At 43.0% G+C, this 22574-nt stretch overlaps 1 protein-coding gene across 1 annotated transcript in view; it reads left to right on the top strand.

Moving 5' to 3' along the window:
- syn1 (synapsin I) overlaps nt 1-22574 on the top strand; it is a 54748-nt gene that overhangs the window by 19301 nt on the left and 12873 nt on the right. Inside the window, exons 5-10 of the mRNA XM_061257443.1 lie at nt 867-956; nt 4089-4151; nt 7344-7486; nt 10982-11056; nt 18894-18996; nt 21015-21164. Of these exons, the coding sequence (XP_061113427.1) occupies nt 867-956; nt 4089-4151; nt 7344-7486; nt 10982-11056; nt 18894-18996; nt 21015-21164 (624 nt within the window). The remainder of the gene's footprint in view (nt 1-866; nt 957-4088; nt 4152-7343; nt 7487-10981; nt 11057-18893; nt 18997-21014; nt 21165-22574) is intronic.

The raw sequence follows: 22574 nt of genomic DNA, 5'->3' as shown, positions 1-22574 counted from the left end.
TGAGTGCTAACAGCAGTATTCCACTTAAAAAACGTTTTTATATTTGTAGTGTACCATAAGGATGTAAAATTGGTGCTTTGAAAACCAAGAAGGAAATTATTGACAGTATGACAGTATTTTATGGTATTTTCTATTCCAATGCAAATTACGGGGAATTAAACTGAAATATACTGAGACTCTATAAAAATACTTTAATCATACATTTGCAATATCGCATAACGTTGCGTGAATTCATACAGTATAGTATACAGAATTCATACAGTATAGTATACAGAATTCATACAGTATAGTATACAGTATTCATACAGTATAGTATACAGAATTCATACAGTATAGTATACCGTATTCATACTGTATAGTATACAGTATTCATACAGTATATACAGAATTCATACAGTATAGTATACAGTATTCATACAGTATATATAGAATTCATACAGTATGGTATACAGTATTCATACAGTATAGTATACAGAATTCATACAGTATAGTATACAGTATTCATACAGTATATTATACAGAATTGATGTTTCATGCTTTCTTATACATTATGTTGTCATATTTTGTACTGTTTTAATGCACCAGTTGAAAAAAAGAACAGTTTTTGAGTTTGACCTGGATAAATAAATGCCTTATAAAGAAATCTCCTGTCATCTGCTTGGATGAAGCACTGACTGAAGATCTTGTCCATTGCTATTTATTTTGAAACCATTTGCTCATCTACATATAATGCGTGCTGAACTACAACAACAACAATAATAATCATAATAATAATAATAATAATACATGTATTTCTCAAGTGCTTTTCTTGGATTGTGTACAAAGTGAAGTCCTGCTACATGTGACATCTTATGTGTTTATTCCAGTTTGCTCAGATGTCCAGGCTATTCAAGCAACTGGGGCCAGAGGAGTTCCCACTGATAGAACAGATTTACTACCCTAACCACAAGGAGATGGTGAGTTTTCTACCCTGCTGTGGGTCCATCTGTCAGCCTGCGTAGCAGGGCCAAGGCTGTGCGTCATTGTGCGGCTGCTAAAACCAGGAAAAACTCCATTAGACCCTGTGCAATCAAACTCCATTACACCCTGTGCAATCAAACTCCATTAGACCCTGTGCAATCAAACTCCATTAGACCCTGTGCAATCAAACCCCATTAGACCCTGTGCAATCAAACTCCATTACACCCTGTGCAATCAAACTCCATTAGACCCTGTGCAATCAAACCCCATTAGACCCTGTGCAATCAAACTCCATTACACCCTGTGCAATCAAACTCCATTAGACCCTGTGCAATCAAACCCCATTAGACCCTGTGCAATCAAACTCCATTACACCCTGTGCAATCAAACCCCATTAGACCCTGTGCAATCAAACTCCATTACACCCTGTGCAATCAAACTCCATTACACCCTGTGCAATCAAACCCCATTAGACCCTGTGCAATCAAACTCCATTGGACCCTGTGCAATCAAACTCCATTAGACCCTGTGCAATCAAACTCCATTACACCCTGTGCAATCAAACCCCATTAGACCCTGTGCAATCAAACTCCATTAGACCCTGTGCAATCAAACTCCATTAGACCCTGTGCAATCAAACTCCATTACACCCTGTGCAATCAAACTCCATTACACCCTGTGCAATCAAACTCCATTACACCCTGTGCAATCAAACTCCATTAGATTCTGTGCAATCAAACTCCACAGACCCTGTGCAATGAAACCCACAGACCATGTGCACTCAAACTCCATTAGACCCCGTGCAATCAAACTCTATTAAACAATGTGCAATCAAATTCCTTTAGACTCTTTGCAATTAAAACTGGATTAAACACTATTCGATCAAACTCCATTAGACCCTGTGCAATTAAAACTATTTACTTTGTGGCTTAATGAACACTTGCCTTTGGGCAGTGCTGTCCCTTGGCTGTGACATCCCTACCGCCAATATACAGTGCAGTCCATGTATTTGGACAGTGAACAGTGACACATTTTTTGTAGTGTTGGCATGAATAAAGTGCAGACTGTCAGCTTTAATTTGAGGGTGTTTACAGCTACATCATATGAACAGTGCAGAAATTATCCATTTTATTAATATATTCATAACTATCCTTACTTGCTTACTGAAGGGAAACAGGGTTTTCTTAATTGCAAAGTTACTTGGAATACAACAACAAAATGTATAGGATTGAGCCTGTTGATCAGTGAAATTACATTTTACATTTTAGTCATTTGGCAGACGCTTTTAATCCAAAGCAATTTACAAGTGCATAGGTTCTACCATAAGTCAGAGCATCACATCCAGAAACTAGCAAAATACACAGGAAATGCTGTTCCAAACATAGTTGTCATCAGAAGTGCCTTTTTTTATTTTTTTTTTATTTTTTTTTGGGGGGGGGAGGGGGGGGGGTTTAGACAAGGATAGGGATATCAGAAAGGAGGGGCAGGGGAAAACAGGAGGGAGGACTAAGGTAAAGTTTGAAAAGGTGGGTTTTGAGTCTGCGTCGAAATAGGGGGAGGGATTCTGCTGTTCTGACAGTGATAGGCAAGTCATTCCACCACTGAGGAATCAGAACGGAAAACAGGCGTGAACGTGCAGCTCGACCGCCAGGTGCACGTAGAGAGGGAACCGTAAGGCGACCAGAGCTGGCAGACCGGAGCTGGCAGACCGGAGTGGTCTAGCTGGGGAGTAGGGAGTGATCAGGGATTGTATGTAAGGTGGGGCAGTCCCCTTAGCAGCCTGAAATGCCAACACTAGGGCCTTGAAACGGATGCGTGCGGCAATAGGAAGCCAGTGGAGGCCAATGAGAAGCGGTGAAATATGATGCTGTTCAATCCTGTTTTTCAGCTTAGTATGATTTATTATATAGGTGAGCCCATGTACCCTGTGGGTGGTGGGGGAAGGCTTTGGTTAGCTCATCAGAAGACATGGTTTTCACGGTGGGGATAATCCCTTAACAAGCTGGGACTCTTGCAGTGTTGTTTGTGTAGCCAGGGTGCTTCCTTCCCGGATATTAATTGTTTATGTGATTACACATCTCTACCTCTAGTGGTGTCTGGTTACAATGGGAAATTTTGCTTGGCTAAAAGCATCTGTAAAATTCCTAAATTGGACATTTTAACACAAAAAATGTAACACCAACTCTCACTCAGCAGAGTTGGGCTCCACATGCGGCCAGCAGAGCCAGTACGAGCTACAGCGTCAGGCTTACAAGCTTTTATGACACAATATTGCACAAGGACTCAATGAAATCACACTAAGCCATTCATGACAATCCATCACACAGTAAATACTGTAAGTAGAGTAACAATAGAGTCGTCTGTGGAATTGATATCTTCCTGTATATAAAAGTTGTTTAGAAACACTGTTTTACTATACTGTGGTACTGTGTTATAAAAGTGCTTCAGAAACACTGTTTTACTATACTGTGGTACTGTTATAAAAGTGCTTCAGAAACACTGTTTTACTATCCTGTGGTACTGTGTTATTATATGTGACGAGTCGTGTTGTACCTGTTCCAACATGGTAACAGGTAGCTGTAGAGTATCACAGACACAGGAAGAGGCACCAGCCATTGTCCATTGCCCCATTGGGACAGCTAGAGGTATATGCTGGTCAGAGGATGGGCTCTAATGGAGAATATTTGTGATAAATGACATTTTTCTTGCTATATATACTGCCATATGGCAGTTTTTCTTTTTCTTACCCTCACTTTCTGGAGGTTCAGGCTCGATCTTTGCAAATTTTCACTATTTATTTTCTTGTGAAGCCTGTTTGTAAGTGTCTCTGCAAAAATACAAAATGTTCTACAAATACTCTGAAATACTCTCTTTGGCTCCATTGAGGAACCCTTTTTAGTTCATTATGGAACTGTTTATCATTCTGTCGTTGTGAAGTGTGAAAGCTCCCAGACAAAGAACCTTTAACTAGGTTCTTCAATCGAATGATAGGGTTCCTTTTGGAACCATTGTTTTCTGAGAATGTATATGAAAAACGAACTGACAGGAAAGCCTTCAGTTATTTTGAGATCATATGTAAAATATTTGACATTGATTGATGCTAATGACTCCTGTTTCCCTGGACTCAGATCACCACACCTGGGTTCCCTGTGGTAGTGAAGATGGGCCACGCTCATTCAGGGATGGGAAAGGTACCAAAGCTCTATTTATAAAGTGATGTTGTCATCTCAGACCAGACCACACAACAGAACTCTATAAAAACAAACAAAAAACAGTCAGTCCCAACAAATATTTGAGTCTCATATTTAGACTTATTTCTGTTTTTTGTAGCAAAAAAGACACAAATATTGCCAATGAGGTGACGATTTTGCCAGTGGTGTAAGAAACTTTATTTATTTTTTTTATTTTTTTTAAGTCTGATTACAAGACTAAAATACTTCTTAAGACAGTCTTTTTTGTGCAGCTATGATACAACATTACACTGACCACAGATCTATCAGCATCAGCTGATGACCTACTGTGTGGTGTGTTGACCTTCATTCATGGAACCTGGGTTACCTACTTTCCCTATGTTACCTAGAACCCTTCGTTCTATTTCATATGTCAGCACGCCACCATATTACATTACATTACATTAATGTAATTTGGCTGACGCTCTTATCCAGAGCGACGTACAACAAAATGGTCGTACAGCATATGGGTCAGCTGAGGTACCAAACCAAGTCAGGATGGGAATGAAGCACCTCTGAAGGCTCAAGAAGCCTCCACCCCTCTGTTAGACTGGGTCCCCCCTCCTGTGGATCAGGTCAGCGCAGCACTGATCACTCAGCTCTATCACACTGATCACTCAGCTCTATCACACTGATCACTCAGCTCTATCACACTGATCACTCAGCACTATCACACTGATCACTCAGCTCTATCACACTGATCACTCAGCTCTATCACACTGATCACTCAGCTCTATCACACTGATCACTCAGCTCTATCACACTGATCACTCAGCTCTATCACACTGATCACTCAGCACTCTGCTGTAGGTCAGCTCTATCACACTGATCACTCAGCTCTATCACACTGATCACTCAGCTCTATCACACTGATCACTCAGCTCTATCACACTGATCACTCAGCACTCTGCTGCAGGTCAGCTCTATCACACTGATCACTCAGCTCTATCACACTGATCACTCAGCTCTATCACACTGATCACTCAGCTCTATCACACTGATCACTCTGCTCTATCACACTGATCACTCAGCACTCTGCTGTAGGTCAGCTCTATCACACTGATCACTTAGCTCTATCACACTGATCACTTAGCTCTATCACACTGATCACTCAGCTCTATCACACTGATCACTCTGCTCTATCACACTGATCACTCAGCACTCTGCTGTAGGTCAGCTCTATCTAAAATTTCCCTCGGGATGAATAAAGTATCTATCTATCTATCACACTGATCACTCAAGCTTGCTGTTGCCTAGAAAAAGCCTGGCCTCACGCTCAATTCCCAAAACAGACAAAAGACTGATCAGTCTCTAACTGAGCCGGTGCGAGCAATGTAACTCCTCAGTGCCCAGACTGCACAGACTAGGTAGAGCCTAGCAGCCTCTGGAGACCTGTGAGGAGGAGGAGGATGAAAGCGGTCCAAACCAAAGGCCTCACCACAAAGGGTGAGGCAGAACCCTTGGCTGGAATGCTGGGTTATGGAGGAGAGAGATAGCTGAGCCTTCACCTCTCAATGCAAGCATGCTGGGTATAATGACGGAGCATACGTCTCTGTAAGGGCACAGAGCATACATCTCTGTAAGACCACCCTCAGGTTCCATGAGGGAACCAACCAAATCTTTGGTGGCCCTTAAGAGGCAACTGACAAGGGACTGACAGCCCATGGTCAAGCTATTGACAAGCCTGTGGCGAGATATAGCTGCCAGATAACCCCCACTCTCCAGAAGGGACTGAAGAAAGGACAGCACCATCAGGTGCCACAGAAACCTAGGTGTCTGGCCCTGGATTTCCACCAACAGAACCTGCTCCAGTGACCAGCATAGAGCACCCAAGTAGAGGGGGCCCTGGCTGCCTGTAGAGTTGTCATAAGTACCAGGCCAAGAACGCTGGATGGCCCCCGTCCAGGGGCCCAACATGCAGTCGGAATAACCCTGGGTTCGGGTGCCACCGCAGCCTGCACCCAAGACATTGTGGTCTGGCTGGGAGAGCCCAGGGGGATCCCTTCAACATCTTACCAGCTCAGCCTTGACTGATGTGTCACCTGCACCACCGTGACACACATCACCTTCACTTTGGCAAGAACCCAGGCAGAAGAGGGAAGGGGTGAAATGCGTTCAGAAGGGCTTACATGTACACGAGGGCATCTACCCCCAACATCCTTCTGGAGTCCACCTGAACCTCCGCAAGGGCACGAGGGCATCTACCCCCAACATCCTTCTGGAGTCCACCTGAACCTCCGCAAGGGCACGAGGGCATCTACCCCCAACATCCTTCTGGAGTCCACCTGAACCTCCGCAAGGGCACGAGGGCATCTACCCCCAACATCCTTCTGGAGTCCACCTGAACCTCCGCAAGGGCACGAGGGCATCTACCCCCAACATCCTTCTGGAGTCCACCTGAACCTCCGCAAGGGCACGAGGGCATCTACCCCCAACATCCTTCTGGAGTCCACCTGAACCTCCGCAAGGGCACGAGGGCATCTACCCCCAACATCCTTCTGGAGTCCACCTGAACCTCCGCAAGGGCACGAAGGCATCTACCCCCAACATCCTTCTGGAGTCCACCTGAACCTCCGCAAGGGCACGAGGGCATCTACCCCCAACATCCTTCTGGAGTCCACCTGAACCTCCGCAAGGGCACGAGGGCATCTACCCCCAACATCCTTCTGGAGTCCACCTGAACCTCCGCAAGGGCACGAGGGCATCTACCCCCAACATCCTTCTGGAGTCCACCTGAACCTCCGCAAGGGGTGCCGCTCGACAGCCGCAGCGCAGCCAGCCCCCTTCACCTTGATGGGGAAAAGGGCGCTGCTCTAGCAAAGGTCCAATCAGCTGCGGATGAGATGGTCGCTTCTGCCCAGATGGGGGGGAAGAGGCACCCCTCAGCAAAACCAATCCACTCATTTTTTCCCAACGCAAGGGTTAACTCTTAATCAGCTTCCATGCCGTCCATAATGAAACAAAGACCTCCCTTCTCAGAGAAGAAGCTATGAATATGGCAACACTAGCTCTCCCAAAGAGAACCCAAAATGAACAGCAAAGGAAGCTAACTCCATACTGAATATGAAATACAACAGCCTGTAATTGATGCCAGTCTGTGTCCAGTCTGCATTGTCCTGTTGATGTTGTTAATGTGTATGTGCTCTTTGCCAGGTGAAAGTGGACAATCAGTATGACTTCCAGGACATTGCCAGTGTGGTGGCCCTGACTAAGACCTATGCCACGTCAGAACCCTTCATTGATGCCAAGTATGATGTCCGCATCCAGAAGATAGGAAGCAATTATAAAGCCTACATGTGAGTGTATTCGTGATACAACTCGTGGTACAACTGACGTATTGAGTCCCACAAATTCAATACTATCAGGTACAAAAGGACAGTGTTACTGTGCATTCGGGCCCTATGGGGACATCAAATACAAAGAGCGTTTATATACAATAACACACTAGTGACCACATGAATGTGACATTTTCAGAAGACCAATGATGCCGAACTGGCAACAGAGACATTGGTCCTCATTTATCAGATTTTTTGTAGGAGCCGAACTGTTCGTATTGTGCGTGGAAATGAAAGATCACGGTTGTAAAGCGTGTTTTGTTATTTTATTATTCCATTAATGAATATTTTATTTATATATATTTATTTTTATTTTTATTTTTTTATTAATATATATACAGTACTAAAAAGGTTTAGGCAGGTGTGAGAAAATGCTGTAAAGTAAGAATGCTTTCAAAAATAGAAATGTTAATAGTTTATTTTTATCAATTAACAAAATGCAAAGTGAGTGAACAGAAGAAAAATCTAAATCAAATCAATATTTGGTGTGACCACTAGGGTTGCCACACATTCTAGTTTTCCCGGGATTGTTCTCTTTTTTGAGCAACTGCCCTGGAAAATGACTATTCTTTCTCGGGACACGAATTGTCCCGGTTTTTTGTACTTCTAAATGTCAGAGTTCCAAATAAAACCGGATTGTTCTACTGCTTTTCTGTTTTTTCCTCTTCATGTTTAGACATCCAATCCTGTGTCTGTAAACAGGTAAAAATTTGTAAAACACAGCGACGATTGGCCATATGCCTATACTTCTTTTTAATATGTAGCACCAAGCAACTGCTGCATGGGCTGTCAGTTTGGCGCATGCATTCACTTCGACAGCCCCACAGAAGAGGGGAAGGACCTATATTTTTTTCTTTTTGTTTGAGCCTCCTGTTTGTGAATAAATTGAGTGCTTCAAAAAATGGAGTGCTTAAAACTGAAACAGTCTTGCGTCTCACTCTAAATTATAAATCTCCCTGATTCCCCCCTCGTCCTACGTCAGGATAAATAGAGGTAAGGGAGGCAATAGGGAGTCCTACAACTGTTAACATAGTATATTTGCAAATATGGTTTAACGCCCCGCATTTCGCCTCAAATGTCTTGGTTTTTCACAAATCAGATGTGGCAACCCTAATGACCACCCTTTGCTTTCAAACCGGCAGGAGCTAATGATCATCAATTTAATATGTAATTAATATTGAAACACAATCATTAACTGAAACAGAAACGACTGTGTAGGAGGGTTAAAACTGGGTGAGGAACAGCCAGACTCTGCTTCCAAGGTTGCTGAAGACAGTTTAATGTCAGAAGTCATACACCATGGCCTGACTGAGCACAGCAACATGACACAAGATAGTTATACTGCATCAGCAAGGTCTCTCCCAGGCAGAAATTTCAAGGCAGACAGGGGTTTCCAGATGTGCTGTCCAAGCTCTGTTGAAGAAGCACAAAGAAATGGGCAATGTTGAGGACCGTAGACACAGTGGTCAGCCATGGAAACTTATTGCAGCAGATGAAAGACACGTCATGCTTACTTCCCTTCGCAATCAGAAGATGTCCAGCAGTGCCATCAGCTCAGAATTGGCAGAAACCAGTGGGACGTACACCCATCTACTGTGCGGAGAAGTCTGGTCAGAAGTGGTCTTCATGGAAGAATTGCGACCAAGAAGCCATACCTGTGGGAACAAGGCCAAGCAACTCAACTATGCACAAAAACACAGGAATTGGGGTGCAGAAAAATGGCAGCAGGTTCTCTGGACTGATGAGTCAAAGTGTGAAATATTTGCCTGTAACAGAAGGCAGTTTGTTCACCGAAGGGCTGGAGAGCAGTACAAGTATGAGTGTCTGCAGGCAACAGTGAAGGTTCCTTGCAAGTATACTAATATGATCAAGATATGTAAATAACAAAAAAATCCACTATTAAGTTTATACCAGGGGTCGGCAACCCTGGTCCCGGAGAGCCGCAGGGTGTGCTGGCTTTCGTCTCCACCTTAAAATAAGCAACCGATTCAGACCCAAGAAACCAGGTGAGGTGAGTTAACTGTGTAATCAACGGCTTTCATTGATCAATTAATGCCAAGTAGCAACGAAAGCCAGCACACCCTGTGGCTCTCAAGGACCTGGGTTTCTGATCCCTGGTATAAACTTAATAGTGGATTTTTTAAAAGCCTTTTTAATCGTGAAAATAATGTTTTTAAACAAGTGGGTTTAATGTTATGGCTGATCGGTGTTTTTGGCTTGTTGTACTTCCATTTACAGAACTTTAATCTCTGCTTCAGAGAAGCTTTTTTATTTTTTCGACTATCTCTTTAAAAAGCCTAAATTCCATATATGGTGTGTTAGGGGCGTCAATTTATGCTAATCACAAATTTTGTGCACGCGCCTTTCATTTATGATTACTTGGTATTTATCAACATACAGACATGGTTACAAAAAAAGCTGTGTCTGCGTCTTTCATGATTCCTGAAAACGTTGTTAGTTTGTTTCAGATGACATACATTGCGCACGGATTTCCAAGATTTCAGAAAATATTGATCAATGAGGCCCACTTCTTGGGTATTTGGTGTAACTGTGCTGTTATCATGTCTTTCCACACATGCTCTACTTAAAGGTCCCATATTGTGGAAAATTTCAATTGCTATGTGGACACTGGGAAAGTATCAAAACTCACAGTCCCCAAATAAATCCACACAATCCGTATGAAGAAAATGTGCATTTAAATGAACCGTTTGGAATTCTGTGAAGTAGTGACATCACAACCATACGTCATTTGCTTCAGCACGCGCCAATCATGTAGCCAGAACAAATTAAACAGATGAAAGCCACAGTCACTGAAACAGCCGGTTCCTGGTGAAGCTCATGAGAGGTCCTGGGAAATGGACATTTAAAACTAGATAGAGATAGTTTTTGGAACTTAAAACCACTCAAACACCATCTTATGGATATCAAGACCTTATATATAAAACTGTCAAAAAGGTTTTCACCAATGGATGAGGTTTGTGCAAGGCTTTCATGAGTGTACACATGATGTTTTGAGTAGTGTGTATGAGAGGTTTTCAGTGTGTGCATGACGCTTGCACTAGCTTGTGAGAGGATTCACTTGTGTGTGTGTGTGTGTGGTTTTAAGTGGTGTGTGATGGTCAGCTTTAATAATGTCCCTCTGCACAGGTCGTGGTGCCTGTACGCTGACTCTTTGACCAAACACAAACACACAATACCACTGTGTGTGACCTACAGCGCGGTGTTTGGGCCCTACTGATGCCCATAGCTGCTTTGTCCAAATGTTTTGTGATTTACTAAAGATATGAAAAGGGGTGGTGTCAGAGCCTTTGTGTTTGAGAGTGCTGTGTTGTTTACTCAAGGTGGGAAAAGAAACTGGAATCTATTTTTATGATTCCTGTTATCCCTGCCAATGATAAACTGTGGCAGTATAAATCCATCAAAGCTGCTTAACCGACTTTGGTTCTTGTTTTACAGGAGGACATCGATTTCAGGAAACTGGAAGACCAACACTGGATCAGCTATGCTTGAACAAGTGGCCATGTCCGACAGGTAAAGATGCACGTTTATCAGTGCCATACTGCCATTTTGGATGGGAAAAAATACAGTGCTGCTGAGGTTGCTATTATCCTTGTATGGCTGAGTGTTACAGTATAATGCTTTGCCCAATGGTTATAGATTGGAGGAACACATGCCACAGCAGTATTTTAATTGCCTTAGCTCCACAGAGGCAAGCTAAACCCAAGAATACACACTGCTCTTTTATGTCTGAATGTGCTGTGATGTCATCTAACCCCGCCTATTGTCAAACCCTGGCTGCATCCAAAACTGAAGGCAGTTGCCTTGATGACTCGCTGTCTGATTAGTTACTGTCCTTCAAAGGCAACTTTGGAGGTGCCTCGGCAGCACGCAAATAACGCACTTTGAAGGCAGAAAGACAGCAGAGTGAAAGTAACGTGATGCATAATTAGAAGCAATTTAGCTTTAGCTGGAAGCTCACAGAGGCTTAAAAACATGCTCCTTCATTAATCTAACGGTAAGTAAGAAGCATAAAGCATATGGGATATCCTGCCTGGCGAAGGATGCATCAATGCTGCGATCAAAATCAGTCAAATGAAGGCATCTTAGAAGGCATCATTTTGGAAATGAGATGGCACTCAATGCCTTCCTGCCTTAGAACACTGCCTAAGAAGGCAGCATTTTTTGCACCCCAGTACCACCCTTATACCCAGATTAGGGCCCAAGCCCATCTGTGAGTGAACTAATCAGCTGGCCCCGGTGACTGTAACTGTGAACACTGAATGCACACCTGTCACTCAGCATATTTTTGGTGTTGCCTAGCTACAATGAAGAGCAGAGATGCCCATGCCAGTGTGCCATCGTGCAGCCACAATAGAATTGTGCAGCCGTGTTGCTTGGCTACCAGTATTAACTGTCCCAGGAGCTACTCACCAGTCATCTACCAACTGCTGTACACATCCCTTCTGTACACACACACATCCCTTTCACAAGTTCTGTACACATACACATCCCTTTCACAAGTTCTGTACACATACACATCCCCTTCACAAGTTCTGTACACATACACATCCCTTTCACAAGTTCTGTACACACACACATCCCTTTCACAAGTTCTGTACACACACACATCCCTTTCACAAGTTCTGTACACATACACATCCCTTTCACAAGTTCTGTACACATACACGTCCCTTTCAGAAGTTCTGTACACATACACGTCCCTTTCACAAGTTCTGTACACATACACATCCCTTTCACAAGTTCTGTGCACATACACATCCCTTTCACAAGTTCTGTACACATACACATCCCCTTCACAAGTTCTGTACACATACACATCCCTTTCACAAGTTCTGTACACACACACATCCCTTTCACAAGTTCTGTACACACACACATCCCTTTCACAAGTTCTGTACACATACACATCCCTTTCACAAGTTCTGTACACATACACGTCCCTTTCAGAAGTTCTGTACACATACACGTCCCTTTCACAAGTTCTGTACACATACACATCCCTTTCACAAGTTCTGTGCACATACACATCCCTTTCACAAGTTCTGTACACATACACATCCCTTTCACAAGTTCTGTACACACACACATCCCTTTCACAAGTTCTGTACACGTACACATCCCTTTCACAAGTTCTGTACACATACACATCCCTTTCACAAGTTCTGTACACGTACACATCCCTTTCACAAGTTCTGTACACATACACATCCCTTTCACAAGTTCTGTACACATACACATCCCTTTCACAAGTTCTGTACACATACACATCCCATCTGTGAGTGAACTAATCAGCTGGCCCCGGTGACTGTAACTGTGAACACTGAATGCACACCTGTCACTCAGCATATTTTTGGTGTTGCCTAGCTACAATGAAGAGCAGAGACGCCCATGCCAGTGTGCCATCGTGCAGCCACAATAGAATTGTGCAGCCGTGTTGCTTGGTTACCAGTATTAACTGTTCCAGGAGCTACTCACCAGTCATCTACCAACTGCTGTACACATCCCTTCTGTACACACACACATCCCTTTCACAAGTTCTGTACACATACACATCCCTTTCACAAGTTCTGTACACATACACATCCCTTTCACAAGTTCTGTACACATCCACGTCCCTTTCACAGTTTTTATCAGTCTCAGCTTGAATTATTCTCCTGTATTTTCTGACAGTAATAAAGATATTATTTAACCTCTTAATGCAGATGCCAGAACTGGCAACCCTCGAAGTGCAGGCAACCTATTGACGTGCAGTGTTCTATTTTAAGGCTTCACAACTCTAGAGTTGAGCATCACAGAGATGTGAAAAATGACCTAAAATAAGTGGAACACTTAAACCTATACATTTTCTGAATCATAAACTACTGAAAATGTAAGCAGTGTACCCTTGTGTCCCTCAGTACTAAAATAATCATATGTTTTTACTACACACCAACTGTTGAACTTAGGAATTACCATCTTTTCATCAGTATAGGGTCTAAAATATCTAATAGTCCAAAAATCTATATCCAAAACCTCTCAGACAATTAACAAAATGCTTTTTTCCACTAAAAGCATACAGTAGAAAATTGTCCCTTATGATTCTTTAAGATGAAACATTGGTACCACAAATGGTGCAAATCCATTGTGACACATTAGGGTGCATATACGGGAAAAAAAAAATATATAATTCACTCTTCTACATTTTGCTGTACAGAGCATGTAATCTTTCGTTGCATGGAAGTTCTCCCAAATAAACAGCTAGCTAGTATCTCTCAATAATATGTTGGGTAGGGTGACCATACCTTCCGCAATGTAGTGAAATGTCACAAAAGCAAGCATGTTTGTTTAATGAAGATCTTCGGAAACGGTTTCTCAAAAACAATTCTCAAAAAAGACTCATCAGTCGTGGATAAGGGTAAGGTTGTTTGCCAAACGTGTGGAGCTCATTTTTTTTGTTTCTGGGAGGAGGATGTACGAATATCGCTGAACATCTTCGGACAAAAAAAAAAAAAAAAAAAGCACAAAATCTACTAGTCCAAGTGTGTCAGATAAAATATACACCAGTGAAGGAGCGACGTACAACAAAGTGCAAAGTGCGTACCCATAACCAGGGATTTGTGCGCTAAAAGACCCAGTTGCTACCTGTGCAACAAAGATAAGGACCAGATCATCAGATTTTTTTTTTTTTTAATGGTAATACCGCCACATCCAAATAAGAATAAACTGCTTACCTAGTCAAACAAAACTAGTAAAGGTATCGTCCTAATACACAAGTAAATATCACAGGTAAAGACAACAGTTAAGGTTTACAGGGAGGTAGGGAGGGACGGGGAGAGGTGCAGCTTTTAGAGGTGCGTCTTCAGTCTGCGCTTGAAGATGGCAAGAGATGGCATCCACGAGTTTGTTCCACCGTGGAACCAGAACAGAACCAGAGCAGTAGGTGGAAGTTCGGAGAGGGGGAGGCACCAAGCGGCCTGTGGTGACCAAACAAAGAGGTCTGGCAGGGGTGTAGGGTCTGATGATTTTTTGGAGGTAAGCTGGCAGACCCCTTGACTGCTTGGAAGGCTATGTAGGGGTCCTCGCAGGGGACTCCAAATTATGTAGGGTCCTCGCACGGGCCGCCAAATAACGCAGGGATTTTACTCTCTACGAAACCGGGGCGCCAGTTAAACGTTGTGTAGCAGTATAACTGCAAAAAGTAATCAGTCTCATAAAATTACTATTATCAGAAATATCTAACCACAAATTTAGTATTTTAATTAATAATTAAAATAACCAATATTAATGATTAAACATACCGATAACCTGAAGGTTGGAAGTTCTTCGAAAGACTGCTTTAACTCGGCTCTCATGTCTATGCGATTCCAAAACGGACACCGGGGTTTAATAAAATATATTTATTAAACAAACATACAAACACATAACAGATAAACTAACGGGAAGTTAGTAAGGAAATTTAGTAGGTTACGTTAGGGCGTGTATGTGTGTGTGTGGGCGCGCGCAAGCGCGCGTGTCGCTTGAACAAAGGAAAGGTGGGAGTAGCTAGCTTGAGTAAGCTAGAGTTCTGGATATGGTAATGAGTTAGAGTTAGCTGTGGGATGGGACTACTTGAGTAGTTTTACTCTATATATGCGCATAAGACGGCGAATCAATTCACGTACATATATATGTAACTAACCAAACACATTACAATAGTAGGATGGTAAATATTGAAATACAGATTCACAAAAACAGTTAAGACTAAACTAAACACTGGCTATGCCTGAATGTTTGTTCTCTTACTGAGTCCATACGCATTGGATCCAAAAGACGTGCTGTCCTTGTAGGAGCCGCGATGGTGCTGTGAATGCGTGTCCTGGAGAGATGCGCAGGCTGGGGCGTCTTAGCCGCGCGCTGTCGTCTGGTCCACTCGGTTGCTGGAAGGATGTTCGCTTGTCCTTTTTCAGGTGTAAAAGTTCGTTGCTGTTGTTCTTTGGTGAGCTTTGCAGGGGTAAACTGATGTAGCGTTCCGCGTACACCAGTTTCCACTCGCTATAGGCCACGAAGTTACCGCGAGGTAACTGGGTGTGTCCGTAGGCCTGGTAGTGCGCTGTGCAGCATTCAGCCTCTGTCCGAGTCTCGGAGCAGATGAGCTGAAGCGAATGGCCAAAGAGGGTGCGTCGAAGAGAAGAAGCAGAAGAGGCAGAAGAAGCAGAAGAGAGATCCCAAGAACGTGTCTTGCTCTTATACGGGACCGTTTATTGCTCCCGCCATTACGGGATTGGCTGAACCAAGTTAGACGTCATTCGTGGTGGACGTCGCAGAATTTTCCTGTGGGAATGTGGAAGTTGTAGTCCCTACAGCTAGTACCAATGTTTTGAATTTGATGCGAGCCATGACAGGCAGCCAGTGGAGGGAAGTAAGCAGGGGGGTGACATGTGAGTGTTTGGGAAGGTTGAAGACCTGACAAGCTGCTGCATTCTGGATAAGTTGGAGGGGTCTGATGGCGGATACTGGGAGGCCAGCCAGGAGAGAGTTGCAGTAGTCCAGGCAGGACAAAACTATCACTTGGACCAGGAGCTGGGTCGAGTATGGGGTGAGAAAGGGCCGGATTCTCCGGATGTTGTATAGGAGGAACGTGCATGACCGGGTCACCACCGCAATGTTCTCAGAGAGGGACAGTCTGTTGTCCAACACCATGCCCAGGTTCCTTGCACAGTGTGATGGGGTTAGTATCCTCTAGGGAAATGGAGAGAAGTAAGAGCAGGAAGGAAGATAATTTCAGTCTTACCTGGGTTGAGCTTTAGATGGTGGTTGTCCATCCAACTCTGGATGTCACTCAGGCAAGCAGAGATGCGGGCTGAAACCTGTGTGTCAGATGGTGGGAATGAGATGAAGAGTTGGGTATCATCAGCGTAGCAGTGGTAGGATAGACCATGAGCCATGATAACAGGGCCAAGGGAACAGGTGTAAAGAGAGAAAAGAAGCGGCCCTAGGACTGAACCCTGGGGAACTCATATGGCAAGGGGCTGAGGTTTCAATACTGTACCAGCCCAGGCGACCTGGAAGGAGCGACCAGAGAGGTAGGACCCGATCCAGTTTAGGGCTGTGCCACCGATCCCCGTTGCTGTCAGTGTGGACAGGAGGATGGAGTGATCCACAGTGTCGAAGGCAGCAGAGAGATCTAGGAGAATGAGGACAGAGGAGAAGGAGGCTGCTTGTGCAGCATGGAGTGATTCACTGACGGAGAGGAGTGTGGTCTCTGTCGAGTGGCCAGGTCTGAAGCCAGACTGATGGTGTAGCGTTGGAAGCTAAGCGGAGAGCCAGGGGCGACCAAAGGTAGAACCTTTTTTAACCGACACGCGAACGTGTCAGTCACTAAATCCCAGGGAGAACCGAAATAGGGATACCCAGCTAGGAACAGGACTTCTCCCGGAACAATGGGAGGAAAGGAAATTAAACAAACCAAACTTAGAAATCGTAAACAGAGAAGTAGCTCAAAAACGGCTAGAGAACGTAAAACAACCCTTAAATAACTAGGGCGAACCAATACTTTGGTACCGTGCCAAATAGCTGGGCACCGAGTGAAAACCAAAAGAAAATACAACCTAGCGAGAAAAGCTAGGCACGAAAATAAAAACCTCGAGGCGCAGCTCGGGACAAAAATGCAAAACAAAATACAACACCGGGGACAACGTCCCTCTACCATCGACTCACACGAGTCCAAAAGAAAAACAAAACCCTTGAGGAAGGCGCCAGCACCCACAACACTTCCAGCTGTACGCCTTCCTTACCTTTTAGATATTTCTCCTTTTTAGCAATGAGAGAATTATCCACCAGCACCGTACCTGACTCGTATAGGTTTAGAGTCTACCGGGCGCTTTACCGGCTTTGTGCCAAGGGCGAACGGTTGAACACAAAAGCACAGAAACTAGTCCATGCTGGTCTTTAATACTCTCCCGGGAGGTAATTCCCCTGGCGAAAACGAGGAACAGGTGGAAACAATTATCCTCGGCCAACTAGTGGCACCCGTGAGAATTACCTCCCACCATGACAGATGGGGGTCTAGCAGGTTGTTCTTAGAAAAGAAAGAAGAAAGTTCATTAGAAGCAGCTTGTTCAATTGTTTTAGATAGTAAAGGAAGAAGAGGTGGTAGTTCTGGATGATAGAGGGGTCTGGGTTAGGCTTTTTTAGCAGTGGGATGATTAAGGCCCTCTTGGAGGATGATGGAAAACAGCCAGAAGACTGGCAGGAGTTCACAAGGGAGATGACAAATGGGAGGATGTCAGGTGTAATAGTCTGAGTCTGTAAGGGGAGACAAAGTGGAAAAGGAAGGGATGGGCCTAGAGGGGGGCAGGGGCACAGAGCTTTTCTATATTCAGATTTGTGCTGATCAAAAATATTTCATATGGTTTTGCATTGCATTGGTTATAATACACAACTTTTAGCCTTTGCTAAAAATCCCAAGCATTAGGGTGACCATATTCCCAGAGGCTGAATGCAGGACATAATATCAAAACTAAGGTATCAAACAATCGATTAAAAATAAATAGCGGGCACTATAATTTGCACAATATTATCTGATTTGCCAGCATCTGATTTGCAGTGTGAATTTCTTGAACAGTTAATCAAGAACCGTTCTGTTTAATGCCAGTATATGGATTAATAAAGAAGAGTTACATTAATCTGCTGTTAATATTGTGCAAATGATAGTGGCCGCTATTTATTTTAAATCGATTGCAGTTTGATACTTTAGTTTTGATATTATGTAACGTATTCAGCCTAAACGTATTCAGCCTCTGGGAATATGGTCACCCTAATGCTGGGGACTTTTAGCAAAGGCTAAAAGTTGTGTATTATGACCAATGTCATAATTTTGATCAGCGCAAATCTGTATTTACGAAAGCTCCAGTGACATTCAAGTCTCCTTCATGTAGTTAGTAATCACTGATTGTACAAGGGGTTGGTAATCATGAACAGGTGTATCCAATCTATATACACTGAGTCTTTCCGAGACTCTGGGCTTAAATGATACATGTCTGTAAATGAGACCTGTCTCTAAATTATACATGTCTGTAAATGAGAGATCTGTCTCTAAATGATACATGTCTGTAAATAAGACCTGTCTCTAAATGATACATGCCTGTAAACAAGAGACCTGTCTCTAAATGATACATGCCTGTAAATGAGAGCTCTGTCTGTAAATAATACATGTCTGTAAATGAGAGACCTGTCTCTAAATGATACATGCCTGTAAACAAGAGACCTGTCTGTAAATTATACATGTCTGTAAATGAGAGACCTGTCTCTAAATGATACATGTCTGTAAATGAGAGACCTGTCTCTGAATGTAAATGAGAGATCTGATGGTGTGTTTATCTGCCCGTAGGTATCGTATGTGGGTGGACAGTTGCTCGGAGGTGTTCGGCGGTCTGGATATGTGTGCCGTTGAGGCTCTCCATGGGAAGGATGGCAGGGATCACATCATCGAGGTGAGGCCCTAAGCTTCACAAGCTTCTGGTGCTTCCAGAAAAGCAGCTATATTATATACTATATTCAGTTGCCTTCGTTAAACCTTTTTTTGTATACCAATTGTATACCTTTGATGAGAATTTTGGTTTTAAGAAAGTGTTTTGGCCCAGCCCAACATGAGCGACGTGCTCATTAGAAGTAATAGCTACAGTGTGCTTCACTGCCATTTCTTATTTAAAGCAGCAAAATAGGCTTATGTAAATAGTGAATGGATGGGCGTTCCTCAGCCCATAGACACTGCAGTATCACGGTCCCCTTCCTTACTGCGGTGAGTAAACCCCTCTGGGCTATGGACAGCCAACCCCTCAAATATGTGAACGTTTTGGATTCAAATACTTGTCTGTGCTTAGTTACATCTTGCCTGGTTCATTTGAGCCAACCAAGGAGACCAGAAGGAGGGGTTTGCACTTTTTGAGAGTATTTCATAGGTTTCAATCAGGGAGCCAGGGACTGCCAGTTCGCAAACTTCAGTGGTTACTTCAGGTATTGCAGGTTTGTAAGCCTCTGGTGTAAAAAAGCATATTTCCTCATTGAAGTCTACTACTCAAATCTACAAATTTACCCTGCCCAAACTGCATTATCCTGGACAGTCCTGTTGAACTGTAACATTTCTTCACACTGAAAACAGCCACTACTTTTTTTGAGGCCCACAAAAGAAGATATAGGATTTATTCCGTTCCAATTTCGTTCCGCATGGGTTAACGTCACCCTGCATGGCCTGCTACACAGGCACACACCCATGAGCGAGTATGAGGTTATGACTGACTCAACTCGCTATGCTGGGTTGAGTTCCCTGCACAGAATTGTAAAATGTCTTTTTTTTTCGGTGTGTTTGCAGTTTAAATTAGTTGTGACAGGTGGCACTTGCTAGTGGTAGCTCATCACCATTGCAATCTGTCTTCAAAATAGGGTAGCTGAAGTTACGTTTGATTATAATGAAGTGATGGCATCAAATGTTTCTTTTCACTTTTCATGGCTTTGGAGCATGTAAATAACCAGCCCGAAAAGGGCTTTGTCAGAGACACACAACACAAATCAGGGGTGTGAGAAAAATAGATACGTCGTTATTTAGAAAGCCTGAAATTTATAGGAGTTTATAACAGGTGAATCCCAAGTCCCCAACTACACTGAACATAAGTGTTTCTATCGACTGCCTTTAGGTAAACCACTAGAATGAATCAACACAGCACTCTTAAGGTAAACCACTAGAATGAATCAACACAGCATTCTTAAGATTCCGCACAGCACATGTGAAAGGATACACACAATGCATACACAGCAACCCTGAAATCCACACTAAAGGGCTACATACAGCGCCTGAGTTACACACTCCAAATAGGGGCAGTAGGATGACCCCCCAACTCTAGTGTAGTTTGGCCACCCACAATAACCCTCCCAGTTTTTCTCTCTCCAATTATTACAACCAAACAGAAGACAAGGGTAGGGAAGGGATACAAAGATTACACATACAGTGGTGTGAAAAAGTGTTTGCCCCCTTCCTGATTTCTTATTTTTTTGCATGTTTGTCACACTTAAATATTTCAGATCATCAAACAAATTTAAATATTAGTCAAAGACGCTTGATTGCAGTTGTTGCTGCTAAGGGTGGCCCAACCAGTTATTAGGTTTAGGGGGCAATCACTTTTTCACACAGGGCCATGTAGGTTTGGATTTTTAATAATAAAAACCTTCATTTAAAAACTGCATTTTGTGTTGTCTTTGACTAATATTTACATTTGTTTGATGATCTGAAACATTTAAGTGTGACAAACATGCAAAAAAAAAAAAAAAAAAAAAAAAAAAAAAAAAAATCAGGAAGGGGGCAAACAGTTTTTCACACCACTGTATACTAAACACAAATAAAATAATAAGGGTTAAAACTTAACTGGCCCTGCTGTAGAGCCCCTCCGGGGTCTGAGCTTGTGAGGGTAAGGCACTCTCAAGCACCAGACTGACTCTGTCTCACTCTCTCTTGAAGGTGGTTGGCTGCTCCATGCCTCTGATTGGAGACCAGCAGGATGAGGACCGCACTCTCATTGCAGACTTGGTTCTGTCTAAAATGAACCATACTGTCCCTCGTACCCCCGTGCGCTCCCCCCAGCGACCCACAGTGGGACTGCCAGCACAGGTAGGTTCAGTCCTGCGTTACATTACCTTACATTACAGGCATCTAGCAGACACTCCATATCCAGAGTGACGTACAACACAGGGTACATATGTGGTACAAAAGTGCTAAAAACACTAGAAGGAAGTAAAGTTCTAAAATTGCCAGAAGTGACCACATTGATAAGAACTTGGACCCTGTAAAGTAACCTGTTGAAGAAAAAGCAAAAACAAAAGTATCAATAAAACAGTTTTTCCAAACATGAAGCTAGTAATAATAATAAAACGTAAAAAAAGTATAGGTAGGTATGATAGCATACAGAGCCCACCATTATGTCTTGATTTGCCACAATTCTATATTTGGAATCACACCATTAACATGTGATTAAAATGCACATTCTCATTTTTATTAAAGGGTATTTTAATACATTTTGGTTTCACCATATAGAAATTACAATGGTGTTTATACATGTCCCCCCATTTCAGGGCACCATAAGGTTTGGGACACATGTAAGGTTTGGGTGTAATTGCTCTGGTGTGTTTCAGTGGATTATCAACATGAGGACCAAAGTTGTGCCAATGAAAGTCAAAGAAGCTATTATGAGACTAAGAAACAGAATAAAATGGTTTGAGAAATCAGCCAAACCTTAGGCTTACCAAAATCAACTGTTTGGAACATAATTAAGAAGAAAGAGCACTGGTGACCTTACTAATCGCAAAAGGGACTGGCAGGCCTAGGAAGACCTCCACAATGACAGAAGAATTCTCCCCAAACACCTGTCTGACAGACCAGAAACACTCTTCATTGATGATATAACTGCTGATGGTAGTAGCAAAATTAATTCTGAAGCGTATAGACATACCGTCCCCTCCAAAACTATTGGAACAGCAAGGTTAACTCCTTTGTTTTTGCTGAAGACTGAAGAGGTCAAACTATGTACATGAGATGATATATCAGCTTTTATTTCCTGGTATTTGTATCTAGATATTAATACAACTTAGAACATATAACCTTTTGTATCTGACCACCCAATTTGTAGGGTATTTTAAGGTATTGGAACATGTGACTGAGGGGCGTTTTTGTTGCCCAGGTGTGTCCTGTTAGATTGGTTGGTTAAACAATAAATATTTCTCAATGTGTACTCTGGGTTTTATCCTTGCATTTTTCCTGTGAAGACTGAATTTGTGTTAGAAAAGATAAGCCAACATGAAGATCAGAGCGCTGTCTTTGGGATAAAAGCAGCCATTTTGGAGCTTAGAAAAGAGGAAATCCATTGCACAAGCATTGAGGATAGCTTTTACTTTAACTTGGAATGTCCTGAAAAAGAATACAAAGTGCTGGTGTACTGAGCAACAGATATTGAACAGGTCGACCAAGTAAAACAACAGCAGTTGATGACAAAAGAAGAAAACCCCAAAAACATCAATCAGTGAC

This window comes from Conger conger, chromosome 10 (genome assembly GCF_963514075.1).
Source record: "Conger conger chromosome 10, fConCon1.1, whole genome shotgun sequence".
Lineage (NCBI taxonomy): Eukaryota > Metazoa > Chordata > Actinopteri > Anguilliformes > Congridae > Conger > Conger conger.
Note: the sequence above shows the minus strand (reverse complement) of the source record. Positions and strands in the feature narration are given on the sequence as shown.